Raw genomic sequence first — 21,834 nt, 5'->3', positions numbered from 1 at the left:
GCCTGCAGGAAAGGTGGGGACAGACTTTTTAGCAGGGCCTGTTGCGACACGACAAGGAGCGATGGTTTTATGCAAGAGGGTAGATTCAGACTAGATATAACGAAGAAATTTTTTACAATGAGGGTGGTGAAACACTGGCACAGGCCGCCCAGAGGTGGTCAATGTCCCATCCCTAGAAACATTCCAGGCCATGTTGGACGGGGCTCCGAGCAACCTGATTTAGTTGAAGATGTCCCTGCTCACGGCAGGGGGGCTGGACTAGACGGCCTTTAAAGGTCCCTTCCAACCCAAGCTATTCTATGATTAACAACAAATGTATTATTTAACCTTACCCGTATGCTATGAAATCTTGGTTTCATCTGTGCTTCTGATAATACTTCTTACTAGGATCAGTCTAGTTTATCTAAATTTGAAATTGTTGTACTCTTGGAAAGCGCTACATTAATAAAGCAGTAAGCATGTAAGAACTGGCAAGCAACAGCTGGTCGTCAATGTCTCTTCCTTGCCAGCTATGTTTTTAAAATTCATAGAAACTGCTTTTCACAAACCTACAGAACTTGTGCTAGCGGACCCTGCTGCCAGATCCCCATTGAGAAATCTCTCTAGTGAGGCCACAGCACTGTGTGGAGGGAAAGAAAAGAAAACAAAGATTCCGGAGTTCAGAATGCTAAACAGCAAGTCAACATCTGTGCCCATGGTGCCTACCAGGAAAATAAGTATTAGCCAGTCTCCAAGTCCCGTCTACAGTCCATGTAAACATCGACACAAACACCTTTGTTTTACGTTACCTGCAGATACATGCAGCCATGCATACTTCGGTTCTCAGCCAAACCAAGCCAGATTCTCTTTATTACTTGCCCTCCTGGGAACTGTCTTTACTCAGGATTTTCCTAGGAGGCATCTGTATTGTGTCTATGTAAGTAATTAAGATGCATTTGCTGTGCATCCGTACGGGTGGGCTGTAAGCACAGAAAAGAGTCTCACATTAGAATAGTGAAACGAAATCTCCTGCTATTAACCATCACACACGTGTCAGTACATAAAATATATTTAATTAAACACAAACCATCAAACACTAGTTTGATGAAGTTTCATGCAGCAGAGATTTCACTTGCATCCTGGCTGCAGCAGACACCCATCTGCACAAGGTAAACAGAATGCACTTTTGGAGACCGGTAAGTACTCTAGATGCTAATGCTGTCAGAGCTCAAAATCTAAGCTCTCAACAGGCACATCTAAAGATTGTGGAGCAAAAGAAAGTGCCGTCTAGTCCCTTCAGCTTCAGGAAGTCACAGTGGCAGATGGCCAAATGTGCAATCAGTTGGAAACAAGACCTTCAACTCGTATGACCAACAGTTACTGCAAGAAGATAGATACAAATAGATCAGAGGAAGGTGTTCAGACAGAAGACTTCATGCATAGTTCCATGCAAGTTTCTTTATGCTGTTCCTTTACTTATAACTCCACTACAAGGGATTCCAAACCCTCTACATCTGAAGGTCTCATTCATTCAGGTTGCTTCTTTGGTATTTCACCCGTGTCTCTTGCATAAAGTTTCTGAAGGCTGGTTCTTCATGACTCTCCTCAGTAACTGGGGGGAAAAACATCCACAGTTCAGCACTATTTCAGCACTTGTTCTGGTTGTGCTACTGAAGAAAGCTAGCATCAGGCTAGCCAGAGCAACACATAAACTCTATTTGATCTTCAACTTCCTTACAAGAAAAAAGAAATAAGTGATCTTAAAAATCAGCAGAACAGGGAAAGAATGGAGATTAAGTCTGCGAGCTACATAAGAGAAAAATCACACACTGTATCACAACTTAGAAGGTGATATCTTCAAGACCAAGAGTCACAGGTAAAGGGAAGAGAGCCAGGGGCAGGAAGCGTAAGGCCAAAAAGATGATGAAACATATTGTGTGTTAATCAGGTTCAGAGGTCACTGCATGCTCCAAGCATAACAAGTTGTCTGGTTTATACATGTTACACACCTAAAAATAATTACTTGAACAGAAAATTTACAATTGAACTTTCACAAAGGTTAGAGAGTGCTATCACTGGACTAAGCATCACAGATGGACTTCTGCTACAGATTCAGACACCTATATTGAGCTGACTGCTTGTTTTCTAGGCTCTCATTACAGTCAATCCAGTTAATGAAATACAGACAGTATTTCCTGACTAGACAGGCAGCTTTTAGACGAGATCACATCCCTCATTCCCTTACCTTCATGGTCAATGTCATCAGTATCACTCTCCCTCTCTTCTTCTTCATCAAGAGTTCCTCGTGTTAGGATCAGCTCAGAGGGACCCATTGCAGAGGCATCATCAGACCCTTGAAGGGAACAGAAATGTCTATACACAAAACAGCATGCTAACAACTAAGTTAGCTCCTGCCCTGACAATTTCGATTTGCACATAAACACAGCAATTAATACCTACCCTAAAGGGACAGAAAGCTGCTTCTGAATTCTAAAGATACAGGACAGACTGCATCAGCACCATACTCAACCTCATAAAAGGCAACAGTTCAACCAACAGCAGAGCTTTCTCATATTCTAATTTGACTAATCGCTTCACCTTTTTCTGTAGTATTTCATTACTTTTAGTACATCCACTGCTTTATCTACACAGCAGGGTTTCTTCTTCTCATGTCTGTGACTGACACATAGAAGAGCTAAATCTGACCCATCCCACAGGAACTGAAGCCCCCCTCGTCTTTACCAACGTGAAACTGCTTTCACACTTTTTGCTGTGAAGACAGAAAAGCACCGTGTGACTTCTCAAGGCAGCCTCTTCAGCCAACTTCTACAGTAAACTTAATCTTCCTAGTAAGGTACCTGCAAGTGTCTTGCCCTGCACACACACGCTGCCCATGTCCTTCCACAAGTGTTCCAGCTGCTCTCTCTTTTGTTTATTTTGAGCTTTCTCCTGTAGGTACAAAGTTCCATGTGGATTCCGAGTGCATTTGAAACATCAGTATAAGAGTAATCTCACCCAGTCTGTCCCCCAGCCAGAAAGCAGAAGTCAATAAGCAGGTCTTACATTGCAACTGAGGTTACACAGAACTTTTGGATAAACACGGAAAGCAAACTCCAGCATGATGGACTTCAAGAACGTTTTCAGCAGCACCGGGAAGCCAAACTCAGTGAAGCTGTGCCTGCAGAGAACTGTCCTTTGGACAGCCAGAACTCAAGGCGAGCAGAGCTACTGATTTTGGTACTGCAATTCAGTCTTCATTATTAATTGTCTAAACCGAAACAGCACACTTCACTGGTGCGGAAAGATACAGTGATATTCTCAACAAATCACTTCACAAAGTTATTTTTAAAAATAAGTCTCTATCCTTCTGAATGGAACATATAAAAATCTTTCCCGGTCATTTTCTCACAATTTGCCCAAATAAATTACTAGCACTAAAACACTGAGCAACACCTGTTTTAAAAAACACCTTTTTTTTTTTTGTGAAGATATGCTCCACCAAATCTAGGAAAAAAAAAAAAAAGACGGACGGTGAGCTTCAGGACAGGAGTTTTTCCACACTGAGTATGATTAGTAAATTAAATGTCAAACCCTTCCAACAAAGAGGCAACTGTGTGCACACAAGTAACCCCAAGAAACACTGCCCAGGTATGCAACAGTTAAAAATACTTACCAGTGTTTTTCTCAGGCGCTCATATTCTGGACGATATTCTCTGAAAAGACAAATAAAAAAGAGTGCACTCAGTCTGAATTAATACATGATTTATATTAAGGATCACCTTGGAAGCTTGTTTCTACCCCAGAAAGGTTTTCTCTAGGCTTTCATGTTTGAGAGACATTTCAGAAAGACTAGCGGTACTTTTACCCCAGATTTGGATCCCAAAACCAATGGATGCAAAATAAGTGAACGGTCTTCATGAAAACAGCAAGCCTTTCTCACACGGTCTTGTTGGACAAGAAATTAAACCAGCTCGACTGAGGCAGTCATTTCACTGCTATACCTAATCAGCAGATCTGTTGCTCCCCTCTAATCACAGACATGACTTTCTCTGCCAGTACTTGTGCCTCCTAAGACAGCTCAATGGTATCTCATACAGAAAGACTGTCCACAGATGTCCAAAATATTGTACCACTATGGGACCTCTGAAATATTTTTTTAATGAAGTAACGATAAAGTGGATGGATGTGGATACCATCTTCTTAGAATCATGGAACAATTTGGGTTGTAAGGGATCTTTCATGATCATTTGGTCTAACCTCTCTTGTCACCGGAAGGGATCTTTCACCAAATTAGGCTGCTGAAAACCCCGTCCAACTTGACCTTGAACACTTCCCAGTGATGGGGTACCCACAGCTTCTCTGGGCAACATGCTATACAGTGTCTCACCGCCCTCATCATAGTTCTGTCACTGCAGGCCCTATCAAAAAGTCTCTCTCTGTCTCTCTTATCAGTCCCCTTTATATACTGGAAGGTCGCCCCAGAGCCTTCCCTTCTCCAGGATGAACAACCCCAACTCACTCAGCCCTTCTTCATACGAGATGCATTCCAGTCCTCTGATTGTTTTCACAGCCCTCCTCTGGACCTGCTCCAACAGCTCCATGTCTGTCTTGTGCTGGGGGCCCCAGAGCTGGACACAGCACTCCAGGTGAGGTCTCACAGGAGCAGAGTAGAGGGGCAGAATCCCCTCCCTCGACCTGCTGGCCACACTGCTTTTGATGGGGCCCAGAATACGGTTGGCTTTCTGGGCCGCAAGCGCACATTGGTTGCTTACATGAAACCCTTACGTAGGGTTTCATTACGTAGGCAGTCTGTCCCAGAACAATTGTTAGATTATATGTTAAAACTCCTCAGCTCCTCCAAAGAGTGCAGACAGACATTGCTGGGGGTGGGAGGGAAGCACCAATAATACAATAATGCCCTGCCCAGATACTCCCAGGCCCGTCACAGGAGAGCTATCGAACCATCGAAGACCCATCTCAACAAGGCCAGAGGAACACAGGAGCATGGTAGCAGGCAGGGAATCTAAATTGAGGGATACCCTGTCCTGGCTCCTCCGAGGACTCTCAGGAGAACCATCAGCCCCCTGGCCCAGGTGTGGAACCCATAACCGTGCCTCTCCAGAAGCTCTCTGGATCACACTGCAAGCACAGAATTGTGGCTGCCTAGGGAAGTGGGACAAATTATGGGATGCAGGGAAAGAGCATTTGGGGATAGCACAGGATTGAGATGTGGGCCTGTGTGAACCCCATGAAATGCAAGGTCCTGCACCTGGATCGGGGCAATCCCAAGCACAGACACAGGCTGGGCCATGAGTGCATTGACAGCAGCCCTGAGGAGAAGGAGCTGGGGGTGCTGGTGGATAAAAAAACTGAATTATGAGCCAGCGGTGTATGCTTGCAGCCCAGAAAGCCAATTGCATCCTGGGCTGCATCAAGAGAACTGTGACCAGCAGGTCGGGGGAGGGGATTCTCCCCCTCTACTCCGCTCTGGTGAGACCCCCCCCCTGCAGTGCCGCGTCCAGCTCTGGGGCCCCCAGCACAAGACAGACACGGACCTGCTCGAGCGGGTCCAGAGGAGGGACGTGAAGATGCTGAGGGGGCTGGAGCAGCTCCCCTGCGAGGACAGGCTGGGAGAGGTGGGGTTGTCCAGCCTGGAGAGGAGAAGGCTCCGGGGAGACCTTAGAGCGGCCTTCCAGTACTTACAGGGGGTGGTGCCAAGAGGAAAGATGGGGAGGGCCTCTTTTATCAGGGAGGGTAGTGACAGGATGAGGGGTAACGGTTTCAAACTGAAAAAGGGCAGGTTGGCGTTAGATATTAGGAAGAAGTTCTTTAGCGCGTGGGTGGTGAGACACTGGCGCAGGTTGCCCAGAGAAGCTGCGGATGCCCCCTCCCCGGAAGCGTTCCCGGCCAGGCTGGATGGGGCTTGGAGCAACCTGGTCTAGTGGAAGGTGTCCCTGCCCATGGCGGGGGGCATTGCAACCAGATGATCTTCAAGGTCCCTTCCAACCCAAACCATTCTGTGATTCTATGATTTATTATGGGATAATTTGTTTAGGGGAGGAACCTAAGGTGGGAAAAGGGAGGGATTTAGGAGATTTTGGGAGGAACAAGCGTGGGAAATAGAGGGATAAGGGAATAAAAGGGTCTATGCATGTAAGCAGAGACTAGACACTATGCAGACCCGGGAGCATGAAGCTGTAGCAGCCTCTCTCCAGCTATCCAATCCAGCACGATATATTTCCCTCTAACAATAATCTATGGTCTGATTTAGGTATTTCCAAGGAATCCAAGTTACTGGATTTGCTTTCTAGTATTATAGAGCAGCCTGGCAGTATTTCACGGAGAAGAATCCAGCAAGAAGCAAATTCTCAAAGAATTACTGAATTTCAACTTGCTTATCTATTCAGTCTGCCAAACTGATCTCCTAGCTTCCTGAAGACAATTCAAACCTTGATCATGGTATCGAATCAGAGGAAAAAAAAAAAAAACTTCATAGATTTGCTGGCACAGATAGCTTTCACTTTTCCATTGAACAGTTAACACAAAAATTCACAACTGAACAGTTCCTTTCGACTGCTGCTTTTTATGCTGACTCTTGCACTTAAGTATATTAGAAACCTTAGTCCACTTTGGCTGTGAAAAGCAAACAGTCCTTCAAATCAAAGGAGTGGGCTCATGAATCAATAACTTCAGCAAGTATTTGTTGGGTTGGGGACCAAAGGTTATCACCTTACCTCTCATATTCATCTACAGCTTTAGAAAGCTGAACAAAAAAATCATCCAGTCCTGTGCCGAGCACAGCAGAAACACCAACCACCTATAAAAGAAAACGATATACCAGAACTGAAGAGTAAGTGAACCCAGTTTTTAGGCAACTGATGGATGATCAGAGCTGGAGAGACTAAGCAGTATCTTTAAAAACAGCCCAACAGAAAAAGAAAAAAGCGGGGGGTAAGCCAATGATACCCATTTAATCATCACAGTGGCATAACAGGATGCAGTAATGCTTCTGCTTCTGTCATTCCTACTTTCAACCTCTTTCTCCACCTGCTGTTAGTTTTTGGTGGGGTTTTTTGTTTGTTCGTTTGTTCTTTCTTTCTCTCTCTCTCTCTCTCTCTCTCTCATTTAACTCAAGAACCTGGGTTTTCCTTTAACTCAAGAACCTGGGTTTTCCTGTCTCTTTTACAAACTTTACCACAGTGGAAAGGCAGGGCGGAGTGGGTAAGCAACAGTTAAAAAAAAAAACAAAACAAAACCTGACTCTGCACCCATCCTCGTACCTCCAACCTCAAGAACCCACAAAAAACATACAATGCCTAAACATAATGAGCAAGACAAGGCAATTCAAAAGAACGACCAAGTCTTTCCTCTGTTTACTCAGTTACTGTCAATAATCCAAGTCCTCATTCTGAACCTAGTATTGTAAGTGGTTAGTATGACTGCTGCAGTATTAATGTACCAGAATTAAAGAGCAAAATAGATCACAAGAACTGACCTTTTGCCTCTGAAGTTCTGTCTAATACTTTGTATTTAGCTGAAGCATGTTTTAAAAAGTACTAAATCCAACCCCCAGAACAGCCAGAGATGGAGAATTTAATCAGTTACTATGGCAATACATTCAAAATGCACACCTGCTTTCTAATTGGAACTTGTCTGTCGTTACTCTTCTGGCCATTCATTCTGCTTTTAATAAATCAATTATCTAAAAATACCTTTAATTACTAGCCAGTACTCGGTGACCCTTAAGAATCTTACATGCTCTAATGAAAATTCTCACTCTTTTTCATAAGCAAGACACATCTTAACTACTCACTTTCAAATGAGTAAACAGCCTTGCATTTTATACAGTACAGTAAATATACAGAAACTCAAGCATTCCAAAGGATTTTAAGCGTTAGTCTAGGCACTGTGCTGATATATATTATCCTAATACTTCATTGCACTTAAGTATAAGCTGCCTTCCACTCTATAATCCTCTGTGTATGTCCTGCTCTCCATCTACTATTCTAATAGGTATGACATGCATACAATCAGTTGATTAGCAAATAAGGACTAGGAAGCACTTTAATCTTGTATATGACAATCCGTTCTGAAATACTCTATATTGTTCCACATAGGGCACTTACAACATTTTTGTTTTGGTTAAATTATCATTATCTATATGAATAGACTCACCCGTTTATTTTCATTGCCGTTCTTGTAATATCCATAAAGCCATTTGCTTGCTTTTTCTTAAGCAAAAGCTGATGAGAAACACAACTAGCTGAACCCTTTTAGCACAGACTATGGGATCATTAACATCCTCCAACGTATAGGGTTAGGGGTTAGGGTTAAAGTCAGGCTTTTAGGAGAGGTAGTAAAAAAAAAAAAGGAAGAGTCTTACCTTCAGTGAACTGTAAAATTCATCCAACACTAAACTCATAGAACGAGTCAGGCTACTGACATAGGATGTCTCTTGATTCAGGGCATCCTGAAAAGTCTCAAAGTCCTGCATCCATTCTACTGCAAAACTGTGGTCAATTATGTCAGTCTGGAAGGAGAAGAGAAAACTTTCAGAAGTAACAACGATGAATTCTTAGCCTTAGGCTGTTAAGTGAACAAATGAAAAAAATTCCCATTTCAAACTTACTTTCAAAATGCTGACCTTTTCAAAATATTCAGCCCAGGTCTGAAGTTTTCCAAGCTCTGTTTTTATCAAATCAACTACTTCAATACAGGAAGAGAGGACAAACAACCACTATCCCAGTTTTAAGAAGGCACGTTTAAGGAAACAATTGCAAGCCTAAAAGCTTCTACGATTTACTGGAAAGGGGCATCCAAAAATCACATACTGGACAAAAAAAGTTCAAGGTGTAAATATTAGATCGTATGACTGAGGCCAGACAAAACCAGTCCTCATTGAAGATCCCATCCTTTCTTGATTGGCTTGGGGGTCAGGGTGGAGAGGGAGTTATCTCCACACTGGGTAACAGCCTACAGGATCTTTTTAAAAAGTGAGCTGTGCTCTCACCTGAAAAAGTCAGAATCTTAACTGAGTGCAAGACAATGGACACAACAGGTGAGATGGTTCCATCATTTTACATGGATTAGTTTGCTAACAGTCTATTAAAGAGTTTTATAAACATATCTTACCACATGTTATCTCCACTATTATCACAATATAGAAGTGTCTAAAACTCTGACATATTTCATTTCCCAGCACCAATGCAAAGGAGGAAAATAGATAAAGAAAGTATTGCCTAGCATTACTCAAGAGATTCAAGGCAGAACTGAATCCGCCAAGGGTCAAAGCCCGACTAGTCACACTTAGCTTGATTAAATTCTATAAATAAAATTAAATCAACTCTACAAATTACCTTTTTTTTTTTCTTTCTCTGCAAATCTTAACGTTCCTCAAGCCTATGTATTTGTTACTGCACGTGTATCAGTTCCTTTCATTCTTATCAGAAGAATTTTAAAATTTAAAATTTTAAAATGCTTGTCAAAAACTCTTCAAATGCTGTTGGCTTTACATTTTACTGAAGGCTAAACATCAGATCAAAATTAAATTTAAAGTTATGAATCCTAAGCCTTGGGCCCACCTTTCCTTACATATACCGGGGAAGTCCCATTTCTTTCAGTATTTCAAAAAACGTATTTTCTTAAGAGAGAATGATTTTCCCACAGAAAAAGCTTAACAGTTTATTCTAAAATTACTGTCTAGAGTTAGAAAGAAAACAGGGTACAAACACTTGCAAAGTAAGCAAGCAGGTATCAGAGACGTTTATGGTTTGGGTCACTGGGAAGATGTGTGTAGTTACAGTACATCAGACACTAATCCTACTCAGTGTGAGGTAAGATTTCACATTCAAAGCACGGCTTTTCTCGAGGAAGTGTATAGGATACACACGCATAGACACACAAAGCGTGCTATGTTGGGGAGCAATTCCTTGAACACAAAAGATGCCTGCAGGGGAAAGGAACAGTACTCACCAAAAATCTAATGGGATTACTTCAATATGTGAAATTGTTATGTTTGAGTAGCCAGCCAGTTGTAAAGTTCAAAAGCGTTCCTTTAAGGCTACAAGTACCTTACACGACAGTGGAGGTGCATCCTTAGGCTAGCAAGTATCTGCTTTCTGGCAAATACTGGCATATTCTTAGTGTCACTGATCAGTATCAAACACCTTTTGTTAAGTTTGACCTGCTACAACACATGGGACTCTTTCCTCAAAACAGGCAGCTGTTACACTGTGAGACATCAGCCTGCTGCTGAGACATTATTAATGATGAGGACAATTGTTCTGAGGAAGCAGGGGACTGTAAAAGCGGATCAAATAATGAACTTACCCTTATGTTACCGAGTTAAGTTTCCTTACAGCCTAGGGTTAAGGTGCAAAACATTTTTCAAACTGTTAGTATGATCTCTGGCTTGAATGTTTAGGTATAATTGCCCATCCCTAATTCTCGTGTGTTTGTATGTAAGATTAAAGACCCCTTTTAGATTCAGTTTTCAGCCTACAGCTCCCTCCCAGCCTCTTTTCTAAAAAATCTATGATTGTAGTAAGACAAAGATACTACAGCAAAGCAAGCTAAACAGAACAATATTCCACTAGGACACAGAAACCAGAGCTTTAACTTACTTTGTTCATGACAACAATGAAAGGTAGCTTTGTCTTGTACAGGATACTGGGGGGGATGGGGGGGAAACAAACAAACAAACAAACAAACCATTAAAAATGAATTTAAATCTCACTAGAAAACAAGTTAAGTGTAAGGCAGACAAGACTTGTGCAAAACTGAATATATTTTACTTCAAAGCATAATTATTTTCCTCCACATCAATTAGAATGTAATTTTCACCCAGATCCTGCTTACCATATTTGAATAAAATATGCCCTCCCAACATGTAAGCACACATCTGTAAGATATAAAATCCCCTTCTACACACCCAATTGGTTTGGATTACTATTTTCTATGACTCTCAGAGTGCAGTTTTTAAGTCTGCATTTTCTAACTAGTTTGACTCAAACCTTAGGTTCTGAGATATTACTGAAAACTGAGCAATGAATTCAAATAACTCAAAACATCTATAAAGCAAAGCTACCTTGAAACATAAGCTTACATATTAAACGTTAAGAAAACGCAGCACGTAGTTAAGGCACGCTTTGCATACTCCTATCACAGTGATACAGCTTTTGACCTTGGTACAAGGATTGACAAGTTATTTGAAAAACTTTTACCAACATCCACCACCAATTATGACAGCTCTAGATATGTTTATCTTTACATAGGTATTTAGCCCCTGGTTTAACATGAAAGAGAACAGATAAATCCATGTACGAGGAGCTGACCAAGAACTTACGGGTCAGGATTAAAGGGAGGACAGGGACAGGGCACATTACAATGGGGGTCTGCTATAGGCCACCCGACCAGGAAGACTGAGCAGATGAGGCCCTCTATAGATGGACAGCAGTAGTGTCACATTCACAAGCCCTGGTTCTCATGGGGGATTTAAGCCACCCCATTATCTGTTGGAAGGATAACACAGCAGGACACAAGCATTCCAGGAGGTTCCTGGAACGTGTTGATGATGATAAATTCCTTCTCCAAGTGATAGAGGAGCCAATGAGGAGAGGAGCTAAGCTGGACCTTCTTCTCACCAATGAGGAGGGGCTGGTGGGGAATGTGAAGCTCAAGGGCAGCCTGGGATGCGGCAGCCATGAGATGGAGGAGTTCAAGATCTTCAGGGCAGCGAGGAGGGCGCACAGCAAGCTTGCTAGCCTGGACTTCAAGAGAGCAGACTTGAGCCTCTTCAGGGACTTGGTTGGCAGAGTACCGTGAGATACAGCCCTGGAGGGAAAGGGGGCCCGAGAAAGCTGGTCAGGATTCAAGGATCACCGCCTCCAAGCCCAGGAGCGACGCATCCTGACAATGAGGAAGTCAGGTAAAAACACCAGAAGGCCTGCGTGGATGAACGAGATGCTCCTGGACAAACTCAAACAAAAAAAAGGAAGCTTGCAGAGGGTGGAAGCAAGGACAGGCAGCCTGGGGGGAATACAGAGCAATTGTCCGAGCAGCCAGGGACCAGGTTAGGAAAGCCAAAGCCCTGATAGCATCAAATCTGGCCAAGGGCAACAGGAAAAACTTCTATAGGTACGTCAGCAATAAAAGGAGGACTAGAGAAAATGCAGGCCCTCTCCAGAAGGAAACGGGAGACTTGGTTACCCGGGATACGGGGAAGGCTGAGATACTTGGCAGCTTTTCTGCCTCAGTCTTCACTGGCAAGTGCTTCAGCCACAACGCCCAAGTTGCAGAAGGCAAAGCCAGGGGCTGGCAGAATCAAGAACTGCCCGCTGTAGGAGAGGATCAGGCTCGAGACCACCTAAGGAACCTAAAGGTGCACAAGACCACGGCACCTCATGAGATGCATCCACAGGTCCTGAGGGAACTGGCAGATGAAGCGGCTAAGCCACTACCGTCATATTTGAGAAGTCCTGGCAGTCCGGTGAAGCTCCCACCGACTGGAAAAGGGGAAACACAAGCCCCTGTCCTGGTTTGAGCCATAAGAAAAGTAATTCTGTTCAGTGATTTTACTTTTCAGTTAAGTCTCTTCTAAGTAACTGCACTTCCTGGAATCAACAGCGTGTTTTCCCAGACAGTGACTGCTTCTAGCAGCGATAACGCTTGATGTTTATAGTTAATACCTAGGAATGGTGTGCAGAAGGGCTCTTGCTTATACTTGCTCCTGTAAGCAACCAAGGTCACTGCTAAATTCTGTAACCCGTATCGAGGTGCCGGACGTGAAAAAGGGCCAGAGCGAAGCGAAAGGTCGCACCTGCGCGGAGCAGCGAGCCGGACAGGTGACCCCAAACCGACCGACTAAGTATTCCATCCCATACACATCATATTCAATATAAAGCTGAGGGACCATGAGGGTTAAGTTCTTCCTCTTCGACGGCTGACATCCAAGGAGGACTGCGTCCATTCTTCCGTCTGCAATCCCAATCCGTGAATCCCTGAATCCAGCTCTTGCATTCCATCTGCTGCAGAGTCCAGCCTGGGGCTGCCCCAGTGCCAGACCTGCAGCATTACAGGTGACATATTGTCATCGGGGCTGGGGTGTGTGTGTGTTGAGTTTGGTAGTGGTTCCGTGTATATCTGTATATATTTTATTGTTTTCTTATTAATATTATTTATATTTTCTTTTTACTATCATTATTTCATTAAAGCTATTTTAGTTTTCTTTTCCGATTCATAAGTCTCTTTCCCTTATTCGCTCCCCTCCCCTTCTGGGGAGGGAAAGGGGTCAAGAGAGCATCTGTCATTCGTTAGTGGCCAGCCCAGCCCTAACCCGTTACACCCCCATTTTCAAAAAGGGAAAAAAGGCAGACCCAGGGAACTACAGGCCAGTCAGTCTCACCTCTGTGCCCAGCAAGATGACCGAGCAGATCCTCCTGGAAGCTATGCTAGGGCCCATGGAGAATAAGGAGGTGACTGGTGACAGCCAACATGCCTTCACCAAGGGCAAATCGCGTCTGACAAACTTGGTGGCCTTCTATGACGGCGTTGGTGGAGAAGGGAAGAGCAAATGACGTCATCTACCTGGACTGGTGCAAAGCATTCGACACCGTCCTGCACAACATCCTTGTCACCAAATTGCAGAGACATGGATTTGATGGACGGACCGCTCGGTGCATAAGGAATTGGCTGGACGGTCACATTCCAAGAGTCACGGTCAACGGCTCGATGTCCGAGTGGAGACCAGTGACGAGTGCCATTCCTCAAGGGTCGGTATTGGGACCGGTGCTGTTTAACATCTTTGTCGGCAACACGGGCAGTGGCACCGAGTGCGTCCCCAGCAGGTTGGCCGACGACACCAAGCTGTGCGGCGCGGCCGACACGCCAGAGGGAAGGGAGGCCATCCAGAGGGACCCGGGCAGGCTGGAGACGTGGGCCCGTGCAAACCTCATGAATTTTAACAAGGCCAAGTGCAAGGTCCTGCACCTGGATCGGGGCAATCCCAAGCACAGACACAGGCTGGGCCATGAGTGCATTGACAGCAGCCCTGAGGAGAAGGAGCTGGGGGTGCTGGTGGATAAAAAAACTGAATTATGAGCCAGCGGTGTATGCTTGCAGCCCAGAAAGCCAATTGCATCCTGGGCTGCATCAAGAGAACTGTGACCAGCAGGTCGGGGGAGGGGATTCTCCCCCTCTACTCCGCTCTGGTGAGACCCCCCCCCTGCAGTGCCGCGTCCAGCTCTGGGGCCCCCAGCACAAGACAGACACGGACCTGCTCGAGCGGGTCCAGAGGAGGGACGTGAAGATGCTGAGGGGGCTGGAGCAGCTCCCCTGCGAGGACAGGCTGAGCGAGGTGGGGTTGTCCAGCCTGGAGAGGAGAAGGCTCCGGGGAGACCTTAGAGCGGCCTTCCAGTACTTACAGGGGGTGGTGCCAAGAGGAAAGATGGGGAGGGCCTCTTTTATCAGGGAGGGTAGTGACAGGATGAGGGGTAACGGTTTCAAACTGAAAAAGGGCAGGTTGGCGTTAGATATTAGGAAGAAGTTCTTTAGCGCGTGGGTGGTGAGACACTGGCGCAGGTTGCCCAGAGAAGCTGCGGATGCCCATCCCTGGAAACGTTCCAGGATAGGTTGGATGGGGCTTGGAGCAACCTGGTCTAGTGGAAGGTGTCCCTGCCCATGGCGGGGGGCATTGCAACCAGATGGTTTTCAAGGTCCCTTCCAACCCAAACCGCTCTATGATTTTAATAGAAAGAGATTTTTTACCAAGGGCTGCAGTGACAGAACAAGGGAGAACAGTTTTAAACTGAAAGAAGGCAGGCTTTGATTAGACATTAGGAAGATATTTTTTACGATGACAGTGGTGAGACAATGGAGCAGGTTGTCCAGAGAAGCTGTGGGTGCCCCATCTTTGGAAGTGTTCAAGGTCAGGTTGGACGGGGCTTTGAGCAAGTGAAAAATTTCCCTGCCCATAGAATGCGGTGTGGACTAGATGGTCTTTAAAGGTCCCTTCCAACCGAAAGCTCTCTATGATTCTCCTCCAAAATAAGTATCAAAGAGACCATAACAATCAAAGCAGATGGACTGCATTTTCATCATTTCTTACCTGCAGGCATACAGCATGTTGGACATAAAGGTGATTGGGTTAGTACTGCGAGAGGTGTCCATCACGTAAACAACAACTGAAGGAAAAGAGGAAGCCTGGAAATACAAAGATACTTGAATTCGAAGTACATGCTGTTCGACAGCCACTTCTTTCACACAGCCTCATTGCCAAGTCCTGTAGAAAACACTTACCAAGGCCTCTGTTATGATGGTTCCTGATGCTGACCAGGTGAATACCTCGATTTGCCCTGGTGTGTCAATAACAACATACCTGGTAAGAAGTCATCCCCAACAAACAACAAGGGAAAATTAGTTAAGCACAAGGTCCTGTTATGACTAGACTATCACAAGCATGTTACGGCAAATCACATGATTATTCTGTTACAGGTCAGAAAAGCTTCTCCTGAACAGTGACAAGATTTACAGGCATGACTGAAAATTTCCTGTGTGAATTTTGTAACTAAGAAGCACGTACTCCCTTCAGATTCTATTAAAGTCGAAAGCATCAATTTCACAGACACTTAGTACTGCAAACTCTTCAGAAGAATAATTAATTGTTGTCTGTTTGAACAGTGCATGAGAAAAAATGACAGTCTAATGGAAGACAAGAAAAACAGAGCTGGAATCAGCAGACATTTCTTTGATGTATCTGAAGAAAGTCTAGTTTGTCTGTTCTAATTCTATGCCCTTTTCCTCATAAAATCTATACCGAGGCTTAAAAACAACTACAAAACATGCAGAGAACCCTTTTAGGATTTCACATGGTTTTCCCATACTGATCTCAGAAAAGAAGAACTTGGTAGAATGTACTCACTTGGATGCATTTTGTCTTTTTTCAATAAACTTCATCACCTGGTTGAAAAAGGAGTACACTTTGTATTCAGGCTCGCAACAGGAAACTTGCATAATCATTTCAGAACAGAAACTACGCTATCTTGCACAGCTGCACGTACGTATCAAAATCAGATTACAGTCTCTAAGATTTTCAATGTGTGAAAATACCCTACTAAGGAAGGGTGGAAAACGCTCAGACACTGAATAGGTCTAAGACAACCTTGATTTTCTCTGTGGTGTAGTAGCTGGCTAAAGAAATGATATAACAAGTGCAGTTGCTCCCCACCTTTTTACTTAAGAGATTGTGCGCTGTCTCAATGTCTTGCATAAGCTCCCACCTCAGCGCTCACGTAGCATGATGGTTTAAAAGAGCAGTCAATTATCAAATAACACTAGGAAAACTTAACCCATTTCCAGAAGTGAGCTTCCCTATTTCAAAGTCAGAGCATTCATATGAAAGACTTCAGAGTGAACATAGCACAACAGAACAGTTACGTATAAAGACTAAAGAATGTTCTGTACATGTGGCTTCTAAATTCTACTTTTTAAAAAGCTGAAAAATGGAAATCTCTCAAATGAAAGCTAATATGCTTTGGCTGCTTTGTAAAATACATGGTCCTGCATGGAGAATACTCTAACTCCAAAGAAATTAGGAGGCTAACCAAACACAGTGCTCCCTGAGATTCTAAATACACCAAAAACCCCACAGTCTCCCAGCACAGTATTTGCAGCACAGCATCACACTGGAACAACCTTGTACCTGATCAAATCTCGTAGCAAAGAGATTGAGAGACGTCACTATTCCACCATTTGGGCCCAGCCCATATCTAGACGCTTCATTTAGGAAAGAAGATGATTATGCAGGCTTCAGAGGGCTTCTTTTTAAATTCTGGCAATAGCTGGCCATGTACAACGCACACTGGACACCTTGCAGCAACTACACAGCTAAGCCTTCTAAGTGATGCAGCACCATAATACAAAGTGCTCTCTCTCTTGCCCAAACACGTGTGACAAAAAGGAGAGGCGCTATGCCACGACCTCCCCTTGCCATTACTCAAGCATTACCATTCTGTTCAAACAGACGTACACATACGTGTATACATCAATGCCATCGTCGTCTTTCCAAAAAGCTTTACAACACAGCCAGTAACTCACAATTTAACAATACCCTGAATGCACTTAATTTTTAGAATTTATGCTTCAAAAGAAAACCAAAAGATTTCTTGCACAAATTTCTAGCAAAATTTAAATGATAATAGAAACGAAAGTTGAAAAGACAGTTGAAGTGTCAGCTTAAAGATGAAGATTTCAAAATCCTTTTTCATGCATACAGATCTAATTATGTTCAAAGAAAGCATCTTTTTTTCTTTTTTTTTTTTTTAAATGCCATAAGAACCAGCGCTGATTCATCAGTATATACTGTCTTCTAGGGCCACTACTCTCATTATCCGAACGTGAGGCCAGACACCCTCCCTAAGCACTACTCAATGAGATGCTTAAACTCCAGTAATGGCTAACAGATCAAGCAAAGCAAATAGTGCACCTACATACCAAACTGAAACTTATACTTGGATGTTTTGCTGGTAATGCCAAATCAAATAGCCAAAATCAAGAATCCTATCCCCCACCATCTCGGACATTCTCGTCTAAAATATTACATTTGAGAGTCACACTAGCAAGTCACATCCGAACGCTGTATATTTTCTCCATCTGCAGACGAAGGACCTCCATACCCCTCTGGGAGCGCAGTCATTTTAGTACAACGCTACCGAACTACAATCATCCAAATACTGCGCAGCAAGAGCCAAAAGTCCAATGTCTGTGAGATTCAGAAAGACAATGGTGGTTTCATTACGGTCAAACAACGTGGAAATAGTTTTCTCCACCTACTACAGGCAAACAGAAATTTGCATGCTGGTTTATAACAAATAAAATTAGACTTGTCAAAACACGGGGAAAAGGCTGCTGGCTTCCACAAAGAAAGATACAAGCTCTTCAAAAGAGCAATAGAGAAAGAAAAAAAAAAAAAAAACCAAACAAAAACAAACCACGTGGGCAGAGTGCCTACTATTTGTAAAAATGTACAATTAGGCAGAATCACTTTTAGCACAGGAGAAAATGACCTAAGCAGCGTCAAATCTTGCAGAACGTACATTTCTAACCTCACAAGAAACACACACTCAAAACCTTCTGATCTTCATGCAACATTCTGCACTAATGCAATCCCCAACACTTCCTGCCCCCTTCATTGTAGTGTGCAGAAGTGACAGACTATTTTCACAAAATCTGAGACTTCAGATATCGTTATTTACATAAAAAAGGATACTGTTTCATGACTTCTTTGTATTTCACAGTGTCCCTGATATCTAGAGGAGGAAGATGTATAAAGTTTTAGGATAACACTTTTAAAATATCCTTCTTCATCAATTTGCTAATAGATGAAAGCCCTTTTTCTAGCAAGTCTTCTTTTGTCTCAGTTATAGATCCAGCATCAACAGGAAAAATCTCCCAAGTAGAATAAATTAAATCTAACAGATTAGCTATGCTCTCAACATACATATGAAACCCAAGGTAAATCACATGAAATACCACCAATTTAGGTATTCAGAAGTAACTGCTTCAGTTGAATTTTATTCTCAGCTGATCAACATCAGTTAACAAAGTTAAATAACTGTATTATTAAAGATCCAGCACTGGAACAGATACTCTGATTATTCATCTGACATCAACAAAACACACTGCCTTTCTAATCCTCTGGAGAGACAGGCTGACAAACTTCAGGAAGTTTAAGAGACAAGACCCTCGCAAACCTAATGACTGGTAAGCCCTTTGGAACAGCTAAACATAAGGTCTGTTGTATTGTTAAGGTACTTTCTCTGAAATTCAGATCTTTTAAAGTGCTTTAAAGAAGTTATTTGGTAGCACATATGGCTACCCCTGTCCTGGATGTAGGGAACCAGATCGAATCTGCCCGTATGTTCATCACTAACAAAGAAAAAAACCCACAAGAACCCAATTTCATCAAACCACACCAGATGATGTAAAAAATGCACAAACGTGATGCAAGAACGCCTTTGGTCCAAAAAATTCACATGTTAAAGACTGGCAGGAGAAAGAAGTTAAAATAAATTTTAAAAAAAAAAATCTTAAAGTCCTCCTTGTGTTAGGACTTGAAATCATTTAAAGACAATATAAGTGACCTAGTCAAATACCCCGCCCTTCACCAGACACCACCACCACCCCCTCGCCCTCCCAGCCTCTGCGAAACGGACGAAAAGCCGTCTCCCAAGAATGATTTTACTCACGGCAAAACGTGCTTGCTGCCGGCGGACTCCACCAGCGCGCCCCGCCTCTGGTGCGGGACCACCCCCCCCCCCCCTCACGCCGCCCGCCACCCGCCACGGCCTGGGGCGAAGCCAGGCGGCAGGACTCACCGATGTTGGCGGGGAAGGGCAGGTCGTGCACGGCGGGGTCCAGGTTGATCACGTACGGGGGGCAGCGCTGCCCGTGCAGGTGGGCCGCGAGTCGCTAAGGGGACACGAGGAGGCGTCAGGCCCCGCTGGGCACGGGGGCGGCGCTGGGAGAACCCCCCGAGCCCCCCAGCGGCCCCTCACCTGCACGAAGGTAGTTTTTCCGGAGCCGGCCATGCCCAGCACCAGCACGCACACCGGACCCGCTGCCGCCGCCGCCGCCGCCATCTTCCCAGCACCCACTTGTCCTTCCGGGGCGCGGGGAGGGCGCCGGGTGGGGGGGGCGCCCCACAGCACCCCGCCATGACGCGCGGGGGACTCGGCTGTCACCCTGTCGTCGCCGCCGCCGGCCGGGTACGCACCGCGGACTGCGCGGCCTCCCCGCACTGGACGGCCCAGTCGGGCCCGGGGGCAGCGGCAACAGCCCCCCGCGGGGCTCGGGGCCGTCCGCCGCCATTAGAGGCCGGAAGCGGGCGGGCGGGGACTCGCGGTCGTGCGCGCGCGGGCGGGGCGCGTGCTGACGTGGCGGCGGCGGCAGCACCATGCGGGGCGGCGGAGGCGGCGGCGGCGGCTCGGTGAGTGCCCCGGGTCCTCGCCATCGGTACTGCCGGCTGCTGTCCCGGGGCGCGCGACCGGGCCGTGGTGCGGGTTCGAGAGGGGCGCACGGGGCCGGAAGCCTCCGCGACGTGGGCTCCGCTGTCGGGATGGCGGGAGCGGGCCGGCGCCACCGGAGCAGCCGCGGTGGGAGTTCTGCTTCGCCCCGAGGGTCACGCTGGGCTCGGGACTGGAAGGAGAGGGGGCCCTGTCGGGACCAGCCCGGCGCTGGTCTGCGCGGGCGGTGCGGCCTTGGCTGGGTGGGCGGCCCCTCTCTGTTTGCCGCCGCCCGTCGGCTGGGCCCGGTCCCCGAGCGGACGGGCGGCGAGTGGGACCGCTCCGGGCTGCCTGGAGAGCCGCCAGCAGCGGCGGAGGAAACGCCTGCTTTCCGTTCGTAGGTCTGGTCGCCCACTGACGCCGAGCCCGGGGAGCGGCGGGCCCAGCTCGGCTCGGCTGAGGGCCGGGGAGGGATCCGGAGCTGAGCGCTGCTGGCTCCCGGCGCCGGTCGTGCGTTTTGTCCGAAAGGTGTTCGCTGCAGGAGACGGGAGTCCGTGAAGTAGCGGTGGTGAGACCGTGGCCCAGGCTGCCCAGAGCAGCTGTGGCTGCCCCCTCACCGGCAGTGCTCCAGGCCAGGCTGGATGGGGCTGGGAGCAACCTGGTCTGGTGGGAGGTGTCCCTGCCCACGGCAGGGGGTTGGAACCAGATGGTCTTTAAGGTCACTTCCAACCCAAACCATTCTGTGTTAAGTATGCAGGTAGAAATGGAAATGTGGGACTGAAACAGGGAGTTCCACAAAGAGTGCCAAGCCATCGCACTGGCCCAGGGTCCTGGGGGTTTTCTCTCTGGGGTAAGGGCAGTCATGGCAGTGCAGGACGCTTGGTGCTTCCGCTGGCACCTCTCCTCTGTAGCTGTAGGACTGACTCACTAGCAGTTACTACATCGGTCTCCTGACCCCAGTGAGAGTTTCTGTGCTGTGCTTAAATGCTGTCTTTCCAGATGTGATGTTGTGGAGCAGCCTGTCTCCAGCAGCAGGCCGTGTTCCAGGTCACAGAAATGCCCCACAGTACACAGGGAGGCAGAAATGGCCCACTCACAAGTGAAGTTTCTTGCTCTTTTCAGGCTCTAGGCCGCAGTTTCTCTTTTTCTAACCTGTGCAAGGAAGTTGGCTTTTTTGTTTTCCACACGTCCAGCTCTGAGGTATTCCTGCATATGTTAGGCCTCTGTTTTCTAAGTGGGAAGTAGACTGTACAAATAAAAACCATTCAAAATTAAAACACCAGTTTCTCTAGATGTTTCCTTTATAATTGCTGCTGTCAGCTTCTCAGAAAGGAAGGCTAGGCAGGTCATCTGTACTCCTTTTTTTATTGCAGATCCTTAACTGTGACCTGAATTCTTCATGCTAATCTTTTATACAAAACTTTTTAGTTCTAAAAAAAATAAATCTTAAAACATGCGCCATGTTGATCAGTCATCTAGGTTCTTCTAATGGTAGATTAGGCCAGCTGATTGCAGCAGACGATGCCTGCCTGTTTGTTCATTTTTATCATTATAACTTCACAGGCCTTTTTTTTTTTTTTTTAGCTGCTCCTCGGTGAGGTTTTCCGTGTTTCTCGTGTAGTGGTTTCCCAAACACTGCTGTTTACACTACTAGATGTGTGTAAACCATATCAAAGTATTACAGACACAAACATTCAGTTGACTTTTTTTTTTTCCAAAGAAGGCAAGATATGATTGTGAAGTCATTGATCAAGGAGTTGTGAATTTCTCTCCCGCTGCTTCCCTAACCTTTCTATGAGAAGAGACTGGGGCTGGTGGCCCAAGGAGAGTCTGACACTCCATAGTCACAGTATAAGAA

General features: G+C 45.6%; 1 protein-coding gene across 1 annotated transcript; it reads right to left on the bottom strand.

Moving 5' to 3' along the window:
- Positions 1-1,032: 1,032 nt before the first annotated feature.
- GPN1 (GPN-loop GTPase 1) lies at positions 1,033-19,649 on the bottom strand. Its single transcript, XM_086460361.1, has 14 exons — positions 19,530-19,649; positions 19,350-19,443; positions 18,242-18,281; positions 16,676-16,742; positions 15,896-15,933; positions 15,274-15,352; positions 15,083-15,177; positions 10,602-10,647; positions 8,363-8,509; positions 6,714-6,796; positions 3,653-3,692; positions 2,838-2,928; positions 2,225-2,332; positions 1,033-1,591 (listed from the first exon to the last, which is right to left on the bottom strand). Exons 1-14 carry the CDS (start codon positions 19,611-19,613, stop codon positions 1,503-1,505), a joined length of 1,101 nt encoding a protein of 366 aa, XP_086316487.1. The 5' UTR covers positions 19,614-19,649; the 3' UTR covers positions 1,033-1,502.
- Between the last annotated feature and the right edge of the window lie 2,185 nt (positions 19,650-21,834).

This window comes from Leptosomus discolor, chromosome 2, assembly GCF_034619465.1.
Source record: "Leptosomus discolor isolate bLepDis1 chromosome 2, bLepDis1.hap2, whole genome shotgun sequence".
Lineage (NCBI taxonomy): Eukaryota > Metazoa > Chordata > Aves > Leptosomiformes > Leptosomidae > Leptosomus > Leptosomus discolor.
This window is presented reverse-complemented; position numbering and strand designations above follow the sequence as displayed.